This window comes from Pteropus alecto, unplaced genomic scaffold (assembly GCF_000325575.1).
Source record: "Pteropus alecto unplaced genomic scaffold, ASM32557v1 scaffold45, whole genome shotgun sequence".
Taxonomy (NCBI): Eukaryota; Metazoa; Chordata; class Mammalia; order Chiroptera; family Pteropodidae; genus Pteropus; species Pteropus alecto.
In genome coordinates, this window is record NW_006442491.1 from 27,802,620 (window position 1) to 27,823,638 (window position 21,019).

At 49.3% G+C, this 21,019-nt stretch overlaps 2 protein-coding genes and 1 pseudogene across 2 annotated transcripts in view; 2 read left to right on the top strand and 1 right to left on the bottom strand.

Annotated features, from left to right (window-relative positions):
* MYBL2 (MYB proto-oncogene like 2) overlaps positions 1-6,679 on the top strand; it is a 40,846-nt gene extending 34,167 nt beyond the window's left edge. The window contains exons 14-18 of the mRNA XM_025039726.1: positions 1,267-1,366; positions 2,728-2,841; positions 4,140-4,244; positions 5,554-5,703; positions 6,164-6,679. Of these exons, the coding sequence (XP_024895494.1) occupies positions 1,267-1,366; positions 2,728-2,841; positions 4,140-4,244; positions 5,554-5,703; positions 6,164-6,292 (598 nt within the window). The 3' untranslated portion in view covers positions 6,293-6,679. The remainder of the gene's footprint in view (positions 1-1,266; positions 1,367-2,727; positions 2,842-4,139; positions 4,245-5,553; positions 5,704-6,163) is intronic.
* Positions 6,680-9,708: 3,029 nt separating this feature from the next.
* On the top strand, positions 9,709-9,828 carry LOC112471053 (annotated as a pseudogene).
* A 4,483-nt stretch (positions 9,829-14,311) lies between these two features.
* GTSF1L (gametocyte specific factor 1 like) lies at positions 14,312-14,776 on the bottom strand. The gene has a single exon (XM_015596896.1). The coding sequence runs from the start codon at positions 14,774-14,776 to the stop codon at positions 14,312-14,314; it is 465 nt and encodes a 154-aa protein (XP_015452382.1).
* Between the last annotated feature and the right edge of the window lie 6,243 nt (positions 14,777-21,019).

Sequence of the window (21,019 nt, forward strand, 5' to 3'; positions counted from 1 at the left end):
CCAGAATCGCATGGTTTCATCATCTCCCAGGCATCTCGTGTGTTCTCCTCCCAAGTCTGCCTCCCTTGGCTTTCTAACATGCATGGATTCTCAGTTCTTGCTGACACCGTGACTCAGAGAGGTTCTAGAGTTTTCTCATGCTTGTTGCGAAAGCTCCACGTCCCACAGAGACGTCGGACCCATGAGCCGTGCAGTCCATCCCTTTGAGCCGTGGTTTGGACTGCTCCGTTTGACCAGCGCTGATCAGTCTTTGCTGATCCTTACAGACGGGTCTCCGTGTGTCCTGGGGGGGGGATGACAAGGATATGGGAGCAGATAGTGTGCATCTCTGTCTAATCGCTTGGTCCTGAGAAGGGAAGAAAAGAATGGTTTATACCTGTTCTCGCTCTTTATCTCCTCGTGGAATGACTGGCAGGCCAAAGGGAGTGACTGGAACTGCAGCCCAGGTAGCTGTGCCCAGGGATGGCCTTCTGCACCTGAGTTCTGACCACCTGGGGTGTTTCTGACATCCTCGGACCACCCCAGTAAAGCTTTGGGAGTCGGCTCTGGTGGTGCCTCCCGTTGACTAAAGTCACGCAGGCCTCGTGCCCGTGGAGTTTGGCACCTGTCGTCAGAGCCGAAGTTTGCCCACAGCCAGCGGGCCGGGCCCGACCTGCCGCCCCGGTGCCCGGGGTTTGAGGTGCTCCTTTCCCTTCCCCAGCATCACAGGCAGAAATGGGGCCACATCCGGTTAGTATTTCTGCTTGTGGACCAGACCCTCCCTAGGTTTCTTTCTGCTAAAGCTTTTCCCTCCTGGTTCTGTCCCCACCGTGACCATTTTGAGGAGACTTGGGAAGAGGGTAAGTTAAGCGCGTGCATTGGCCTCACCGCCTCACACCTGACGTCTGCCCTGCCTCTCCTTAATGACACCGCTGCCACTCTGTCTCTGGCGGGAGGTGCGGGAGGGACGCCATCTTCCCGGATCCCCGCCTTGCTCCCCCTCGCCGGTCCTAGTCCTTCCTCGTTTCATGGCAAGTCCTCGTAGGCCGACGACCAGCAGCATCCGCAGCTGTTCTCTCCAGAACCCCCTTAGACTCCTTCCTGTTCTTTCCCGTGTCCTCGGACGGCCCCTTCCTCTCAGTCCCCGATGAAGACCCTCGTGGGTGGGGAAGACCTGCGCCAGGGGTCCCCTTCCTGCTGCTGAGGCCAGAGGTCCAGGCAGCGGGAAGGTGGGAGGGCGTCTAGTGTCCGCCCCCAACCCCGTCACTGAGCCTCCTTCCCTGGCAGGTTTGTGACCCCAGATCAGAAGTACGCCATGGACAACACTCCCCACACACCGACCCCGTTCAAAAATGCGCTGGAGAAGTACGGACCACTAAAGCCCCTGGTACGTGGCGGGGCGGGCGGGCCTGCGCCGCGGGTTCTTCCTCCAGCCACAGAGCCTTCTCCCTTAGGGATCTGAGCAGATTCTCCCAGCAGCCCCGAGAAGCTGCAGGTATCCTAATTTTATGAATGGAGAAGCTGAGGCCAAGTTACTAGTCAACTCATCAGACAGTTCGTGAGCACCTGCAACGTGCCGGGCAGGCACAGGCTGGTGCTGGGGACACAGCGATGTCCTCAATAACTAAATACTACCATCGCATCACGAGAAACGGGCAGGTGTTGGCACGGAGAAGGACTTGCTCAGATGCTGTGGCTAAGCCTGGGAGAAATAGCTAATTGCTCCTCAAACTGAAGCCTTTTGCCTCCCTGCTGGTTCTTCACAAACATGGGAGAACCGCACGTGGGTGGGCTTGCGGTGGCCGGTGAGGAAGCACCTTGCCCCCAGCGGTGTGTGAACCGCCCTCCTCTCCCGACCCCTCCTAGCCAATGAGATGGTCGTGCTTTTCCACGAGAGCTGGCACCTTGGGCTTTCTGAGACAGACCCAGGTAGTTTAGAAACGAGTTGAAGGTTGGTGGCAGAGGAGCTCTGGACCTGTGGACAAATTCTGCAGTGTGGTACCCTCCCTTCTCTCGCATTGTGTGGGGTCCTTGTGTGAGAGGCTGGCAGCGGGGTCTCCCGCTTCTTGCGGTGGAGCTGATTGAGATAAACGGGCCCGGGCCAGGCACGAGTGGGCACTGCCCTGCCCTGTCCAAGGGGCGTTCGGCTCCGATGTCTGCACGCTCTCCAGACAAGTGTGACAGGGCCAATCTCACGCAAAGCTGACCTCGGCAACTGTAATGAAGGTACATGGGGGCTTTCAGAGTCACTTCCAGGTTGTCATGGTACCCGATGCCTTCTGTGGCTCCCCTTCCTCTGGCCTCTGTCGTTCGTGGCCAGAGGGGTCTCCTAGAACACTCAGGCCCGAGGAAGGAGCGTGGAACCGAGCATCCCCATTAGTGTGGGAGGAAGGGCTGAAGGAGTTCGGGCTTCGAGCATGTCCAGTTTTTAACTCCACAGCAGTGTGACCTCAGGCCAGGTTCTTGCTCTCTCAGCCTCCGTTTCTGTCCTGTGGAAGATGGTGGCTGTTGCATGGGTCGTGAGGCTTGCTGGGGTGACGTCGGGGGTGCTCCTGGCCCGTGGTGGCCCTGGTGCATTGAGGTCAGGGTCTGCTTGTCCGAGGTGGGACAGGTAATAGTTATGAATAATGGACGTGAGGCCGGTGGCTTTGCACTCCGTCCTGCATTGCCTGGTACAGCCAGGGTGCGGCTGGCTCTGCCCTGTTTTCTGTCTTCCTGGGAGCCTCACCTGACCCGCCCTGCCCCCAGCCCCAGACCCCGCACCTGGAGGAGGACTTGAAGGAGGTGCTGCGCTCCGAGGCCGGCATCGAGCTCATCATTGAAGATGAAGTGAGGCCTGAGAAGCAGAAGAGGAAGGCTGGGGTGAGTGGCCAGGGTGGGCAGGCTCCTTGCTGCCAGGCTGGGCAGTGTGGGAGGGGCCGTGGGGAGCTGGGGAGTGGATTTGGGCACAGCTGGTAAAAGTCAGGCCCCCGGGGAGTCAAGCTGCGGCCCCAGCCCTTGTTTCCCCCAGAGTGGTCATTCACGAAACCAACTGCAGGGAGGCCCTGGTGGCCGACCCTGCCCCGGCTTTGAACTATCCCTTAGCTATTCGGCACTGTGTTTGGGCCCTTCTGAAGTGGGCTCGGGCTGGGTGGGGTGGATAGGGCAGTGACAAAGACCCAGACATGGTCACTCCCTCTAGAGTTCAGTGGGCAGACACACTAGTGACTCTCAGTACACATGGCAATAAGGGAGCAGAAAGGGACACGGGATTGCAAGTGAAATCCTTCAGATGGAGCCGGCCAGGTGTCTGGGCTGCGTGAGCCAGGTGGGGGGAAGTCCGTGTAGATGAGGTAGGGAGCTGGCAGGGACAGTGGTCAGGGGCACCTGGGCAGTCGGGGAGAGGCTGGCCTGGGACAGCCCCGGCCCCCTGTGCCTTTACCTGTGTAGTTTCCCCATAGTAGGGGGACTCTGTGTCCCCTTCTTCTTTGTTCCCCCTTTTTTCCTGGATGCCCGGGTGGCAGGTGGGTGGGCAGTCAGGCTGGGAGGGACCCACTGAGCTCCCACCGGCTGTGTAGGTAGAGAACTTGACTTCAGGCCTTCCCGAGCCTCTCCTGTGTTGGACGGTGGTTCTGAGCTGTGGCAGCATCTGTTTGGGGCACACGGCTGGGATGGGCTCGGGGAGTCCCTGGTGTTGGATCCATCCCCTGACCTGCATATGGGAGGCACAGGGGTGGGGCTGGGGCATCCCTGTCACAGGTGCTGTTGGAGGCCCTGTGTCCCGTGGGGTTTACGGCTCCACGTGACTGTTGCAGGTGTGGTTTTAGGTGTGATTGGAAGGATTCTTTGCTGGGCCTGTTAAGAGAGTTTTGTTAGAGACTCGCTGGCTCTGCTTGGTCTATTTGGGGTTGAACAGCGGGTCTCTGGGTGGAGGTTGGTATTTGTATCCCAGCTCCTGGTTGCAGTATCTGGCTGGACAGTGTACCCTGGGCACAGAGTCTGCGATGGGGCCAAAGGCTCCTGGGCCCCTGGCCCCCCACACCCTCCCAGCACATCCTTGCCAGCCAGGCCTGGCTCAGAGGGGCCCCTGCAGTTGGCCCAGCTCTGACAGTGCTGGGGCCCCATGGGAGGCCCCTGCCCACCCTGCCCACCCTAACCGCCTCCTTCCTCCCCTCCCCCAGCTGCGGCGGAGTCCCATCAAGAAAGTCCGTAAGTCCCTGGCTCTTGACGTGGTGGATGAGGACGGGAAGCTGATGATGTCCACGCTGCCCAAGGCTCTGTCCGTGGTAAGGGGTCTGGGAAAGGCTGTCCCCAGCCCAGAACTGCAGAGGCTCTTCTGCCCCAGGGAGGAGGGTGGACTGTCCCTGGGCCTCTGCCTTTGGGACTCTCACTGCAGGGAGGACCTACAGGTGGAGCGGTCTGGTGGTTCTCGGACTGGGCTGCCCGGTTCCCAGCTCAGCAGGGGGACGCTGATCAGGAGGGCGGGGTTGGGCACCTGTCCCGGCTGCCATCAGAGTAGCTCTGCTCCTGGCTTCCCAGGAAGTTACAGTTGTATTTACTAGAACACGTTTGAAAACTGTGGATCTGGGTCCCTGGCACCTCCCCTTGCACCCTGCTCATGGGGGTAACCCCAAAGAGAGTCAGTGGCGTGTCTCAAGGCACAGCAGGTGGCTTGGGCACGTCAGCCCCCAGACGGGTACTGTTCAGCTTCCGGGCCGACCTCAGGAAGGCAGCTGTCGCCTGCACAGAGACTAAGTCCCCAGAGACCGTGCGGCAGTATTGATCCCTCGCAGCTGACACTGGGGCAAGCCTGTCTTGGCCTGGTGCTCAGTGGACCTCAACGAGAGGTGTGGTAGAGGTCGTGAGAGAAAAAGATTGCCTGAGCAGATCTTGCAAGTATGACTGCTCTGCACCCACAGCTCCTTGCAAATAAACCTTTACTCTGGTCAGCAACCCGCAGCAGGCTGGGACTTAGCACCCTCCAGCCAGACCTGGAGCTGGCATTGCATCGGGCACCTAAAATAATTACCATAAAGAAAAACATAGCAAGCGGTTAAGAGCACAGGATTTGGAGGGGGTGGACCTGGGTCGAGTGCTGGCGTCAGCCCCTGCTCTCTGAGCTCTCAGGGCTCCGAGCTTCAGGTTCCTGCCTATAATCAGAGCTCCGGGTCCAGCAGTCTGTCCGGACGGTAGAGGTCAAGCTGAGCAGGAAAACTGGACAGGCCTGGGGTGCTTTGCTCAGCTCCAGCACTGCTCATGGGCATTTCTGGTCTCAGGAGAAAAACAGCATCTTTGTCTCCCCCTAAGGCTGTTGGGGAGGAGCCAGCTTCCTGTGAAAGGACCCAGCATTATCTGGCGTTTACTAGGCGCAGGGCTCTGAAACAGGCCCTTCACAGATATTTTCTTACTTAGTCTTTAATCTTACTACTTCTTCCACCTGGAAGAGGAAACTAAAGCTTAGAGAAGGTAACGTGCTGCCCAAGATCTCAACAGCCAGGAGGAGGAGGAGGTGCTGTGGGGATGTGACTGTAGGATTTTTCCTTCCCGTTGAGAACTTGGGGCAAATTGGCGAGTCTCGACTTGTTTTGATTTCAGCAGGCACATGTCGCATCAAGCTCCTCCAGCCTCACCCTGCCGGGCATCAAAGAGGACAACAGCCTGCTCAACGAGGGCTTCCTGCAGGCCAAGCCCGAGAAGGTGGCGATGGCCCCGAAGCCCCGAAGCCACTTTCCAACCCCTGTCCCGGTGAGTGTTGGCCGCGAGTGTGACATCACTTGGAGACTTGCCCTGCCGTCCTTCTCACCTCAGGGCCTTTGCACAGGCTGACTGCCCGATCACCTTAGGTTTCTGATCTCAGCCCTGGTCCCACTTGCGTAATTAAGTCATTGTCTCTGTATTTGGTTGCTTAGCGCATGCCAGTCCTGGCTGCTCACTTGTCGGTGGCTGCGGCTCTTCCTCACTCACGTGGAGGCTGGTGCCGCGTGAGGGGTACGGCCATGTCTCCTGGTCCAGCCTCCTTGCTTTACTTCCGAGGAATCCCAGAGGCGGCAGGAGTGACTTCCCTAGGGCCACCGGGAGGGTGGAGAGAGCCCAGGAAGACGATGGCTTCCAGAGGGAGGGTTGTACAACTGCCCGCCAGGCTCCCCAGGGTTTGCTGGGAGCATGCTGCCCTTGCCTGAATGGCAACCCTCTTGCCTCCTCCCAGATGACCAGTGCTTGGAAGACAGTGGCCTGTGGGGGAACCAGGGACCAGCTCTTCATGCAGGAGAAAGCCCGGCAGCTCCTGGGCCGCTTGAAGCCCAGCCACACGTCTCGGACCCTCATCTTATCCTGAGGGGCTTGGCAGTCACGAGCACGTTCTCATGTTTACAGGGGGTTGGGGGACCGAGGCTGGTCTGTGCATTTGAGAATCACACTCAGGTGACCACCTGCAGGGAGCCTTCTGCCGCCAGCCCTCCCCAGGTTGCTCAGGGGGAGACGGCAGGGCCACCACTGTTCCTGTTTCTGCAGCTGTGGCTGCAGCAGTTCCTGGTGCTAACAAAGTCCCACCCTCAGGCCTGCCCAGTCCTCTTCCCAGGGCCTCAGGGAGCCCCGTGAGCGGGTCAGGCCTGGCCTCATCTCAGATTCCTGCCGGGGACAGGGCCTGTGGCCAGCGCGCTTCTTCCTTTACTATCCTTTGGTATATTTTCTTGGAATAAAACTGCCTTTCTCCTTGTGCTGCTCTGGACTCCGCCTTCCTCCTAGGCCTTGCTTATGGTTTCCTGGTGACTGTCCTTGGGGCCCCCAGGGATGTGAGGATTTGGGCCCTCATCCTGAGTGCAGCCTTGTCTACACAGCCCAGGCCTGGGGCTCTGAACCATTCCCTCTCCCCTCCCCCCGTCCCTAGGGGCCAAGTGCACTGGAGGCAGTTTTGTCTCTATCCAGTGGGTGCCTCAAAGCTGTGAGGCCTTTGGCTGTTGGGTGCGGGTGGGTGGATGGTACATCGGGCCTCGCTTGACCAACCTTGCCATGGATGGTTGTTCTGGCCTGTGATGAGCCCAGCCCCCATGTTAGTCTGGTAAACAAGAGGTGACCGGCAGCTGAGCACCTCCTGGCCACAGTGGCCCTGACTTCCCAAGGCAATGTAGTAGTTGCAGCCTGTGCTGCAGGCCTCCCTGCTCACTGCCCAGTGCGCAGACTGTGGCTGATACTGGGGAGTCACTGGGGATTGATGAGGGGCAAGTGCCAGGTCTGCGGTCTGGATTAGGGGTGATCTAGCAGTGACAGGGTAATGTGGTCATCCTGAGGACAGGTCTCACCACAGGACAGGCACTTACCTGGAGCAGACCCAGACCCTGCTTCACTGCCTCTGGTTCCCCAAGCAGACTTGGCGGTGGGTCCTCTTTCTTGGGGATGGTCACTTGGCATTTGGTGGCTCGCATGGCCCGGAGATGAAGGCTAGGGGGTTAGAGGCATAGAGACTATGGGAGAGTATTCCAGAAATGGTCCCATTAGTCATTGTTCTCTGCATGCACACCCTTGAGCGGGTCACATGATTTACTTTGCCTAATGGGAATGATAGAATTACCTTGTGAGGAAGGAGGAAGATTCCCAGCTGTCCCAGCTGATTCCAGGCGGATGAGTGAACTCGTCTTAAGCCGTCCAGCCTCAGCCAATCTAGCCCAGTCCAGAAGAATTGCCTAGGTGACCACAGACTCATGAGAAATAGTAAATCAGTATTGTTTTAAGCCACTAAGTTTTGTAGTGGTTTGTTATGCAGCAGAAGCTCATTGATGATGTAGGTGCTGCCTGCCACAGGTGACTAGTACATGCGGGTACTTGCATAGTCTAGGATAAATTGGTCAAGTGTCCTTGTTCTCAGTGAGGGAAGGGTAGGGAGGCAAGGGGAGGCCACAGCCAATGGCTCAAGCCTGGGTTGGGCCAGCACAAGGGGGAGGAGCGGGGCTGGCTTCTAACCTCGAACTGAGTGGTGTGAGAATGGCATCCTCAACTTGAAACCGGGGTGTTGGGAGCAGGCCAGGCCCCCTTGGTGAGTGGAGTAGGGGAGGTAAAGACATTCTGTGAAACTGTGGGAACAAATGTTTAGGGATAGCGCATTTATTTATAAAGTTTGAGATATGTAGTAAACATTTCTTTGCATTTTTATATCCTTTAATAAAGCAAATTTTTTCTAAGATGCTTTTAATATTTGTCTGTTTTTTATAGTTATGCAAGATTCTGCTTTGGGACATATACCCAGAAGTAGAATTGACGAATCATATGGTAATCCTGTTTTTTTAATTTTAGTTGTTTTCTTTCAATTAGGTTTTTGGTATTTTCAGGGAATGCTATCTACTGGGCTACTAAAGCCTTTGCAGTGATGGTGCAGCGCTCTGTTGCCACCTGGTGGTCATTGATGTGTTTGCAGCAGCAGGTAAAGGGGGCCATAACCGTTTCTTGAAGGTCTTGGAAAGTCCTTGCATTTTTCTGATTTCAAGCCCCTTGGTATCCTCCTCAAGCATGTGGCCATTGTTTGAGTACCACCACTGATGGGAAGAAGCGACTCTAATTAGTCGGCAGCCAGCTCCATTGTTGGACAGCAACTGTGATGAAAAAGATTCTGTATCCAGAGAAAAAAATCTCTCCCCCTTGCAATATCTAAAGCAAAAGGAATGACTGAAGGTGCATGCAAAGCTGGTTTGTGGGGGAATCGGGGTCCCAGTTCGGGAAGTTGATAGGTCAGGATTAACTTAAGAGTCTGACTGCCTAAATGAGCCATTTTCTCAGCAGCCCCCCGCATGAATCAATTCGTGTTCTCACTGTTTCCAGAGACCGAGACTCCGATTTAGTCATGATAGTGATTTAACCCCTTCTAAGATGGATTTTAGGTTCCCACCTTCCAGATGTGTTTGAAGTCATTAAAGATGAGTTTGGGTATGAGCTGCGAATCAAACTTTTCACTGATACAGAGCAGCCGGCTTGACGGGTCAGGATGAAGCCGTTGTGCTTGTGCGTTCACTAGGGCTGCACTGTCGGAGTTTAGGTTAAAGAAAGCGGAAGGGAGGTCTGCATGGAAGGGTGCAGAGCCTGTCTCAAATGCCCTCCAGAAAGGCATAGTCGGGAGGATGTCTGTCCCCTCTCTGAGTCCCTGCGCCCTGTCCATGGAGGGACCCAGGCCTGCGCACCCAGCAGGTGCTCAGTAAATGTCTCGTCCTGCCGTGAAGTGATGGGGCAGAGAGAAAATGCTGGGACCAGAGGGATGGGGAAGGCTTTGTCATCTTTTCGGGTTGATTTCTAGCTTAATTCTCCTGTGCGCAGAAAACAGTCTGTGTGGTTTCAAATCTGAAATATTTTGAGGATTGCTTTATGGTTGAGCGTATGATCAATTTTGTAAATGTTCCTCATGCATCTGAAAAGTAAGTACTCTGCAGGTTTTGGGGGCAGTGTCCCATTTTTTATTCATGCTAATCTCGTCCAAACACCCAGTATCTTGGTTTTTGGTTTTTTTTTTTTTTTTTTTTCTTTTTGTGGACCTATATTAACCAACCCCCAAATGACATCTGATAAGAATGTTGCTTTAAGCCACCGAATGCTGGGTGGCTTGCTACTCAGCCTTATTGTGGCAATAATTAGCAGATACAGAAGGCAGACTGCGTCCATTAAAAGCCCTGAGGAAAATGAACAATGCACCCTGAACTCAGCAGGGTGAAGGAAGAACTCATCAGTTTCAGAACTTTACTGGAATTGAGGGGAATCAAAAATTCTGGAATCATCTACGGCCATGCCACCCTGGAACATGCCCCATCCCGTCTGATCTCGGAAGCTAAGCAGGGTTGGGCCTGGTTAGTACTTGGATGGGAGACCACCTAAGAAGACCAGGTGCTGTAGGCGTAAAAAAAAAATCTGGACTCTAGAGCCACTGTGACTATGCCTTTGTCTTACCTGATCCCCCAGGACCTCTGGCAAGCTTTCCATGCCTCTCCTGCTAGCCGTGGGTGACTTTAGATAAGACAGACATGGATGTGAATCTCAGCTTGGCTATTGCTAGTCATGTCTCTTTCCTGCTGTGGACCTTGGAGTCCTCAGCGATGCCATGAGGAGAATTCGTAACCTTTCAGTGTTGTCAAAGGGATTGAAGAGAAGTCTGGCACACACTTGTGGGTCAAAATATGGGCTCTTACGATATTACAAAATGCTCTCATTCCTTTAATGCACAATAAACCCTGCAAAGGAGAATTTAGTGTGTGTGTTTCAGGTGAGTGCTCTGAGTGGAAGCTGTTAGACTACGGTCAAGTCAGGACTAGAGCTCGGTCTTGGACTTGAAGGCTGCCCTGTAATCATGTTTCATAGTTATCAGCCAGGGAAACAGTGCAGTAGAAAAAGCAGAAGCATTCACTGTAGGTTACAGTTTTAAAGACTTTCCGTGGAAGTTCAACACAATCTCAAGCAAACAGCTGGATGAATTTTTGCAAAGTGAACACACTCATGTGACTAGCACCCTGGAGACCCCCTCTGTAGCCCCAAGGGTATCAAGGGTAACCACCATTCCGACTTCAAACACCACAGTTTTGTTTGGCCAAGTTTTTTTTATTTTATTTTTTTTAATGTTGCGTAAATTGAATTTCATGTTATGTGAGATTTACCATGTTGATTTAGATAGTTACAGTTTGTTTATTTTCATGACCATATAGTATTCCATTGTGTGAGTTTCCCACAACTTACCCACTCTCCTGAGGGGCGTGGAGGGTTTCCAGATTGGATGTGATAGTGCTGTGATGAACAGCTTATTCTCATCCCTTGATGAACTCACATACACGTTTCTAGTTTATACATATCCAGGACTGGAATTGCTGGAGATAGGTCCAATTTAACTAGATCGCTTGCCACTTAGTGGTTTTGTGAACTGAAGCACATTATTTAGCTTCTCTAAGACTCACGTTTCATGTATGTATATTAGAAATAAAAATATTTGCTACTCAGTGTTGTAGCCAGGACATAATAAAATACTATCAACAAAGTACCTGGCCCTAATGTAGCCCCCCCGTCTTTCCTCCTCCTGCCATCCCAGAGCCCCAGTGTCCTAGGACACAGCTTTTCTGCTAGGCTCCCCCTCTGCCAGAATACTCAACATGAACTTGGAAAGCTTGCTGGCTGCCCAAGGCTGGTGGGGCTGCCTTTCCCTGGCCCATCTGGCAGCTCTCCTTTGTGATTCAGTCACTGGTGCCCAGCCCAGCGCTTGCTTGCTGTGGCGGTCACTCATCGCTAACAGGTGTTTTTATGATAGTCGCTGTGAGTGTGGCTAGTAGCAGATATTCTCAGGAGACAGGCCCATTAGAGGCAAGGAACGAGGACCAAGGAGAGGGAACAGCTGCCTGAGATCCAGCTGGAATGTAGAACAGATATTTCTCTCTTGCCTAGTCTTTCCCTCCCAGACCTCCAGGCCGGAGTTTTCCCTCAGCCCCTGTATTTCCTTACTCTTCTTGAAACAGGAGTCAGGACGTGAGTGTGACAGGAAGTCAGGAAGCTGCCTACAAGGGGCCCTGTCAAGACAGAGCTGACTTCTTTCATTAGGTAATGGCAGCCTGGAGCGTTGTGTTGAGAGGGATTCAGGAAAGAGTGCTGTGATCGATTAGTTATGTCTCATGTGCATGGCATGGGTGGTGTGGCACGCATTTCACATACTTACTGCCGCCTCTGGCTTAAAGATATTGGGTTAGTATTGATCAGAATGGATATATATTTGATTTAGAAAGATAAACAGACTATTTTTAAATAGGAGAGTTAAATTCTTTGACATTCATATACTTGGATTGATTTCTACCATTTAATTTTGTGTTTTCTCTGTACTATTCCTTTCCCCCTTTTCTTTGTTGAATTTATAAAGTTTTCTGTAATCTCATCTCTCTTCTTGCCTGGTTTGGAACATATAAAAATATTTCTCTTACTTTAGAGGCTATTTTAAAATTTCTAATATACATATTTATTATTCATTGTTTGTAGCCTTCTGAACAATGCCTTCCCTAGCCTATTTTTATCTAGCAGCTTTATCATTTTAAATACACATTGATTTTCTCAGTCGATTAAATTTGTTTACCTGTTTAATAAATTTACTTACTCATCGTTATTTCTCTCACTCCATTACATTATCTTTTGGCTAAATACCACCACTGTCATTACTACTACTGGTAGTTAGCATTAATTGAGGGCTTCCTATGTATTAGACACCATCCTAAATCCTAATAATCCTACATGCGTTAAGTCCTTTAATCTTCCATGCAATCACATGAGCTTATTATCCCTACTTTGTGAATGAGGAATAGAATCACAGAGGTTGGCAGCCAATACACTATATGACTTGAGAGTCCATCCATCGTGTCACCCTTCGCTCTGTTTAAAGTTTTTATTACAAAATTGTATTTACAGAAAAGTTGCAAAGATGGTACAAAGACTTTCCATATATCCTTTACTTGGCTTTTCCTAATTTTAATATCTTACAGGACCATGGTGCACTTAGTAAAATTAAGAAATTCACATTGGTATAATACTATTAACTACAGACTTTATTTGAATTTTACCAGTTTTTTTCCACTAATGTGTTTTTCTGTTCCAGGAACCAATCCAGGGTACCGTATTGCATTTAATATATACATATACATTATATATATAATTAATGTATGTGTATATTATGTATATATTAATATGTCTATGTGTATGTATGTATATTTTTATTATGGAAGATTTCAAATTTATATAAAAGTAGAGAGAATAATAAAATTTGTCTACCACTCAGCTTCAGGAATGATGAACTCATGACCAGTTTGTTTCATTCATACCCTAAAACCAAGTGACTTTTTCATTTTCCTTACTCTTCCTGAAGCAGGCGTCAGGATGTGAGTGTGAAAGGAAGTCAGGAAGCTGCCTACAAGGGGCCCTGTCAAGACAGAGCTGACTTCTTTCATTAGGTAACGGCCTAATGTTTTGCAGGTATATGGCCTGTAGTTTGCAGGTATATGGCCTGTAGTTTGCAGGTATATGCCATCCGCGTCACTCTTTCACTGCTTCCTACCTGGCAATTCTCTAGTCCACGCATTTTATTAATCACGAAGTTTTCTAAGGCCAACACCCAGAACCTTTTTCTTTCCAAGAAGAAATCTTTTATCCTTTGTAGAAACAGATGCAGGAGTCATGGGTGGCAAAGTTATGATTGATTTTTCAAAAGTTAGCATTTCAGGTTTCATCCTGAAAGAAACTTTCAAAAGACTTGTCTTTTGCTATTTTAAAAAATTTATATATTTTAATTTTTTGACCAGCTAACACATTCGTGTGTGTTCATATGTAAGAAGTACTAAAGGGCCTAGAGCAGAAAGTCCCTCTTCCCCGGCCTGCGGTCACCTAGGTGTCTTCCTTGGGGGCAGCCAGTATTCCTTTTGAGTGAATTGTCAGACTTTTCTGTAAGGGATCCGACAGCAGATGTAGGCTTTGTGGGCTGACCTCTGTTCTTGTGTATCCCTGAAGAGAAATTTTATGCAAATACAAGCACATACCTATACATGTCCTCTCCCACAATTCTACAAATATGGTGGTGTAATATATAGTGTGTTCAGGACTTGGCTTTTATCAGTTAAAACGGGGTGTGGCAAACTATGGCCCAGAGGCCAAATCCAGCCTGTCACCAGTTTCTGTAAATAGTTTTACTGGAAGCTGCATTCATGTCTATACGTTGTGTCTGCTTTCAAGCAGAGCTGAACAGTTGTGACAGAGACCATATGGTTAACAAAGCCTAAAATATTTACTCTCTGGCCCTTTAGAGAAAAAGTTTGCTGTCTCTGAGTTAAACAATATGTCTTAGCCTGTCCATATCAGTACAGAAAGCTTCCTCACTCTTTTTCACGGCAGCATAGTATTTCATTGTATGGCTGCACCATCATTCATTTCCCTCCACACCCCTAAAGGCCGTTTGGATCACTTCTGACCTTTGGCTGCTACAATTAATGCTGCAGTGAATAACCTTGTACTTACCTCACTTTCCACGGGTGTGAATAGAATTACAGGATGAATTCCTAGAAGTGGAAGTGCTCTATCCAAGCATAGTGCATTGATACTTTGGATAGCTCTTGTCCAATTGTGCCCCTCCCCCGCTCAGGAAGGTTTATCAGCTTAATTCTCACCAATGTTATAAAAGTACCTGTACTGCCCCATCTTTGCCTACAGAATATTCTTAAGCCTTTTGAGCTTTATTAATCTGCTCAGGTGAAAACAAAACAAAACAAAACACTACCCCCATGTGGTTTACTTTGCACGCCTTTTATTCTGGTGAGTTGCATCTCCTTCCACACATTTGACAGGCCTGTGGCTCCTTTCTGCTGCTTGTGGCTTACTCTCCTGGTCGGAGGATCTTCAGGGAGGTGGTTGGGGATCGGGGGTGGTCCTCTCTCTCTGACTCTCGTACGTCGCTTTCACAAACAAGCTTTTGGGGAATAAAAGTCTTAAGGACGAACATGGGGTGGCTGTTAGTGCCATCAACATTCCAGACATCAGGATTGGGGACCCAGGGGGACACTGGAGGGGCACTTCCATTCTTCTCTGGACTCGGAAGGCTGACTTTCAGAGGGCTCAAGATGTCTTCTTCCTCCACTGTGCTTCTGTTGACACAGGCCGCCTCGTGTTCCTCCAGCTTTTTGATGGGGACCACGTGGCAAGCGTTGTATTTGCAGCTGGCCATCTTTTTAGCTTTCTTGGGGTTCTTCTTCCTGCATGATGCCAGGTGGTATTGAAATCTGCTGAGTGGGATGCGGTGGTGAGGGTTGTAAGGGCAACTTTTTAAGGCTTCTGGCTCCATGGCCACTTGTTTTTGATGCAGAGTAGCTCACTGCCCAGAGTCAAAATGAAATGTCCCTCATGGAAAAGTCCTTTGGTGAAAAGGATGGAGTTGTCCTCTGCCCAGCGTTGACCCTTGGAACTCTGTAGGCGAAGATCTTAACTCTTGTTCCCTGTTCTCTGGGACCATGAGTAGTAGATTAGAAACAGGACAAAGAGCTGTCAAAAGCAGAGGACAGAGTTATCAAATGGCATGTGAGCCGGAAGAACTATATAAAGTGGATGCAAGAATCAAAAACCCACAGCAGCCCCGCAGGGAGGTGAAGGTATGTGCCAGCCCCCTAGATTCTGAGAGTTACACTGTGTGATGTCAAGGGGCAGCACGATGGTCACAATGGGCAGTGTGGATCATCAGGAAAAGCCTGCTTGTCTATCACTTTTGAGGGGAGGAGTGGCTTTGGGGAAAGATGCCATTCGAAATTGTCCATGGCATGTCTGTTGTCATTTCTCTGTCTTTAAGAGTTATATGTTTAATATAATTCCCGATATATTTGGGTTTAAGTCTACTACCTTATTTTGTGTTTTCTAACCTACTCTTTGGTTTATTTTTTTTCTCCTTCCTTTATTTTAAATTGACAACTTTTTAAAAAAAATCAATTTGTCCCACTATTTCGTAAGTTATACATTCTCTTATTATTTAGAGATTAATCTACAAATTAAAACATTAATAGATAACTTGCCAAGGTTTAAAGGTTTACTCTCTTTCTGTATAATACAGGGCTTCCCACCGCCCATTTACTCCCCTCCTGACTGATTCTACTGTTTCCATTATTTTCAGACTAATTTTTTAAAATCTCATGTGATAGCATTGCTATCGTCATTTTCCATTGTCAACGTTTCTTTACAGTTGTCCTCACATTTGCTCCGCTCTGCTTCTTGTATCTCAGATCTACCACGTTCGATCATGTTGTATCTTTTAGAATTTCCTCTTGACAAACTCTTGGTTTTGTTGGTCTGAGAATATCTTTATTTCACCCTTGTTCTTGATATAATTTCACTGGATATAGTTGTGTTATTTTCTTTCTGCACACTGAAGCAGAGTTGTTTCTTCCAACTTCCATTCTGTGGTTGAGAATTCAGAATCCCACTGTTACCTAACTTCTTTTAATGTTAATCTATTTCTTTTCGTACATCTGTTTTAAAGACTTTTTTTTTTCTTTAGCTTTGGTTTTCCCACAATGTCACTATGATTTTGAGTGGTGAATTTCTTTTGACGTGTTCTTTCTTTTTTTTAAAAAAAGTATTTGTTAGACTTCTTGAAGCTGTGAATTCGTGTCTTTCATTAGTTTTGCAAACCACTCAGCCATTGTCTCTTCAAATGTTGCTTCTTACCTTATTCTCTCACTTTCCCTGAAATAGATGTCACCTCCACTGACATTTCTGTGTCCAAGCGAGTCTTATGGCCAACTCAAGTTCAAGAGTCAAGGAGGCACAGCCCTATCACGTGTGCAATAGGAACTTTGTCAGGAGTCCTAAGAATGTCCCCCGTCTGTTCTTTTTGCCACCAGTATTTGTTTTCCTTTTCTCCACATATACAGTGTATTTCCTCCTTCTTGGGGGGGAAAAATGGATGTCTTAGCTCAGAGTGGAGGATAAACGGTTTGGGCAGAGTGCTCCCTGGGAACTTCTTGGGTTCTGGCAGGACCTCACTCTGGACTGGTGACAATTCTAGTGCCTCCGACCAAGCTGTCTCCTGTGTGCAATGGAAAGCCCGTGGAGTCATGCTCACCATACCCTCCAACCCCCACCCACCCCAAGAATATCTCCTGCTATACTTTGTCGAGAAGATGTCCTTGGTAAATTGTAATTTCCAAACGATTGTGTGACAGAGAGCCTGTTTCTCCAAGTCTGCAATGCAGTATCGAAGGGACTATGACATTGGTCCTACTGTGAGTTAACAGGCGGTGTAGCATCTGGTTCAGCATCTGCCCTTACGTCCCCTCTAAAGCCCTCACATGTTTGTTGACAATACTGACAACGCTTTTTCTATTCCAGACCCATTGCCTTTTTCATGCTCATGACCAGGGCTGGCCCAGGCTCAGTAATTCAGGCATTTGTGAGTCTGTGAATGGAGATAATGAAAGCACTTCACCCGTCATTAAAATCCACAAAGTAAGGAATAGAGCATTAGCCGTTGTAGGTTTCTTTGCTGCCAAGCACCCATTAGTGCAGCAGGCCGACATTTAGTCCATTATGAAGAGAGGGAAGGCTGGGCTTTTTAATGCTTCTAATGGACATTGCAAATGGCCCTCAAGCCAGCAGCCTTCTCCCAGAATCTGCTCTGAGCCTGGGACCTGATAGGTCACTCACCATGGCAACACTGGGGGAGAAAGGGATACAGAAAAACCTGTCTGGGCAGCACTCCTCAGGCCTGTCTGCATGTACGTGACCAATAATGCAAACAAGGTCAGGTCTGTTTTCTGCTTACGCCCCTCCCACATTGATAATCTTGAAGATAGAGAGGAGAAGGTCATAGAGTGTAAAGAAACAATGTTTTCTGAAAATAAAAGATTGTGTATACCGGCCAGCCAAGTCAGCAATGGTCATTACGGGTTTGGTTGGAGCTGTTGGAATATTAGAATCACTATGAGTCTGAATCCTTCAAGCTTGGAGACACTTCTTATAACATCAAGGCCAGCTTCTCTCTCAGTGCTCATGTCCCCCTCCAGAGCATCGCTGGAGGAGGGTCATACACTGACAGGGAGCTCACTACCTCCCCAGGAGGTTCGCTGTTAGGTTTCTTACATTGAACTGAGCTGACCTGAATCCTCATAGGCATTACCAGTTAGTCAGCTAACTGTGTCCTTGGCCTCGGACACATCTTCCAGGATATAAGCTTATTTCGAGCATGGCAAATTCATGCTGTGTGTACGTGGCACTAGGACGAGGGTGTCCACTCCATTTCTGGCTCCTTGTGTCTCCTTGCATGTCTAGCAGACAGGTGTGGACAGTCTAGATGGCCCCTCTGAGCACTTGAGCTCTTGCCCAGGGCTTCCCCACACTGCTCTTTATGCGCTGCTGGTTGTTCAAGGCTGCCCTGGCCTCAGAGCGTTTGGGCTCCTGCTAGCCCCTTGTATTTGAGGGCCTGATTTTGAAAACTCTCTGTCATGTTGTGCAACGCTTCTCAAACTGTAACATGCACACCAGTCACCTAGGCTCTTGTTAAGATGCCAGAGTGCACGATATTTTGGTTACCTTTGTCAAATTTTTGTGCCATGGCTGTGCTAGATTTGTAAAATGAATTGGAACACATTCTATCTTTTTCTGTTTTCTGGATGGTTTAAATAGCCCAGAAGCATTCTTTGAAACTTCTAAAGAACTTGTCTACTAAATTCTCTGATCCACACCTTTTTGGAAAATAGTTCTATATATGTTTTCAGGTTGGTTCTATGATTTTCTACTTGTCTTGGCAATTCCAATTTTTCTAGAAAAGCTTACTATTATGGAATGAATTGTGTCCCCCCAGATTCATATGTTGAAGCCCTAACCCCAATGAGACTGTATTTGGAGAGGCATTTAAGGAAGTAATTAGGGTTAAATGAAGTCATAAGAATGGGCCCCTCATCTAGAGGACAGGTGTCCTTATAAGAAGAGGAAGAGACAGAGATCTCTCTCCACAGGAGCACAGAGGAAAGGCCATGTAAGGACACAGAGAGAAGGCAGATGTCTGCAAGCCAGGAAGCGAGGTCCCACTAGAAAATAACCCTGCCAGCACCTTGATCTTGGACTTCCAGCCTCCAGATCTGTGAAGAAAAATGAGCCTTTATTGTTTCAGCCACCCATCTGTGGTGTTTTGTTATGGCAGCCCTGGCCTACCAATACACGGGCATTGTCCACTGAATGCTCCACATTAACTAGCACACCATAAGGATTTAACATTCTCTTTAATCTAAAAACTCTCCTCTGCATCTCGATTAACTTTAGCTTTCCTTTCCTTTTTCTAATATGTTTTAACTCTCCCTCTCCCTCTCCTCTCCCCTCTCCCCACTCCCCTCTCTCCCTCTCCCCTCTCCCTCCCTCTCCCTCTCTCTCTCCTCCCTCCCTCTCCTCCCTCCCTCTCCCTCTCTCTCTTTTGCTTCCTGCCCCCTCCCTTTATTAGGCTTTTACAAGTCTCGATATCTTACAGTAATTTACAAGTAGCCAATTCTTAGATTTATCATTCTACTGATTTTTCTGTTTTCTATTTCATTAATTTTTACCTTTACTTTTAACTTTATCCCTAGGTTTAGCTTGTTGCTTATTTTCTAGATTCTTTACTTGGACGCTTTATTCACTTCCAGTCTTCCTCATTTAGTGACAAAAACATTTAGAGCCACGGGGAGCACTTTGGTTACATTCCACGAGTTCTGTGATGTGGAGTTCCAATTGTCATTATGTTCTGAATGGCCTATAATTGCAGTTTTGTTCCCTTCTTTGACTTGGGTTATTTAGGAATAAATTTCTAAGTGATTTAATTTTTTAAATTTATTCTTTTGTGTTTAATTCCGGCTTTTATTGCATTGTGGTCAGATAGTGTAGCCTGAAAAGGATGGCTCAGTAGTAGTTCCTCAGAGGTTTTCTCTGTGGCCCAGAATGTCTTCAGTTTTAGTCATTTCTCTATAGACGCTGGAATTAACTGTCTTATCTGTTCATATGCATTTATTAAATGATGCTTATTTTTCCAAGCGGACATTCCTTGGAACAGGAGTCCTACAAGTTGCTCTAGGAACTGGCATACAGCTGCTCTGGGTGGCTTAAACAACAGAAGTTTACGTCCTCACACTTCTGGAAGCTGGAGTCCTTCCTACATGTCCCTCCTGGGGAGTCACGGTGACCACCAGCATGATCCAAGAAGTCTTAGGGTAAGCCCCTTCTTTTGGGCCTCTGTGCCCACCCTGTGAGTCCTGAGTCCCTGCTCTGCCCATTTTTACAGGAGGGGCTTCCATGGGGAATAGCTATGTGGTCTCCATAGGATCCTGGGCCAGTCTCAGTTGAGGTGAAATTTTTTGTCCTTTAGCTTTGTCATCGTGGAGGTCCTGTTGTCTGAGGGACCCAGCTGAGGGGTGGACCTATGTGGCAATGATTTTGCTGTGGGCTCTAGGGTGTCTATCTGCTCTGCAGCCCAAAGTTAGCTGGGTCCCTGAACATGGGAACAATCCACACCTCATTCCAACGTCAGTGCTGGGGGGCATGAAGTGGAGCACAGCCTGCAGCGGCAAGAGCCAGCACTCTGCACCTCCCAGGGGAGCGTTAGTCCCCTACAGCTGCCCTGTGGCCTTAGCATCCCTGCTCCTGCTGCTTTGAGCTCACTGGTTTTGGAGTCCTACTGGGGATGTGGCTCTGTCTTCACTTGGGTTCTTCCAGAAGCAGAGCCTGAGACAAGGATTTGTAAAAGTGGAAATTCTCCAGTTTCAGGGAGGTGGTATCTCTAGGTGCCAGCCCTAGGAGAAGCGCAACATTCCAAAGTGCAGATGATAAACTGTCTACTAGGCCCTGTTTGATCTGAGAGTCCCCCGAAGCGCAACTTTTATATCTTTACAAAACGTTCCCGGCTAACTTCTGCTTCTTGTAATCTGCTTATTCAAGGATGTAGTAGGAGGCTTTATAAGCTGCCTGCTCTGGAAGCTCGGAGCTGATCTCCTTTAACCCTGCGAGGTAGAGAGTCAGTCGCCAGCCAGCTAATAAAGGCTCATAATTAATCTCAGTTGGCTCCGTGGGTCTTAGAATCGTTCGCGCCATAACATTTTGGAGGCCCCAGCAAGATCCTCCCCAGAGGATCCTGAGACTCACAACCCCGGTCGCTCTGGGCGGGGCACAACCGTGTCCAGGGGACGGCCGCTGAGAGACATTCCTCAGCCCCGGACGTTGGGTGGCCCTAGATCAGAGAGACCGGTGGACAAACATTTCTGAAAATTGGACGCGAGCCTTCTGATCCAGTCTCACCGGTGGGTTAGTCTAAGAGTCCTGTTAGACCTGTTTCTGTCTGTGGGCCCTGAGAACTAGTGAAAGGCTGGACGTGGCACAACTTCCCTAGTACGGTCAGGTCTGAGACGTCAGACCCTGACCTCGTACCTGTTTCGGTTTCGGTTTCAGATACGCTAGCGTTTTGTGTTACCTGTATTCTGTTTTGTCTGTCTGTATTGTGTACGTTTGTCTGGACCGGTCGAATGTACTGTTACCCTCCTGTTGCCTTGGTCCTCATAAGTTTACTTACTTTGGTTTCCAT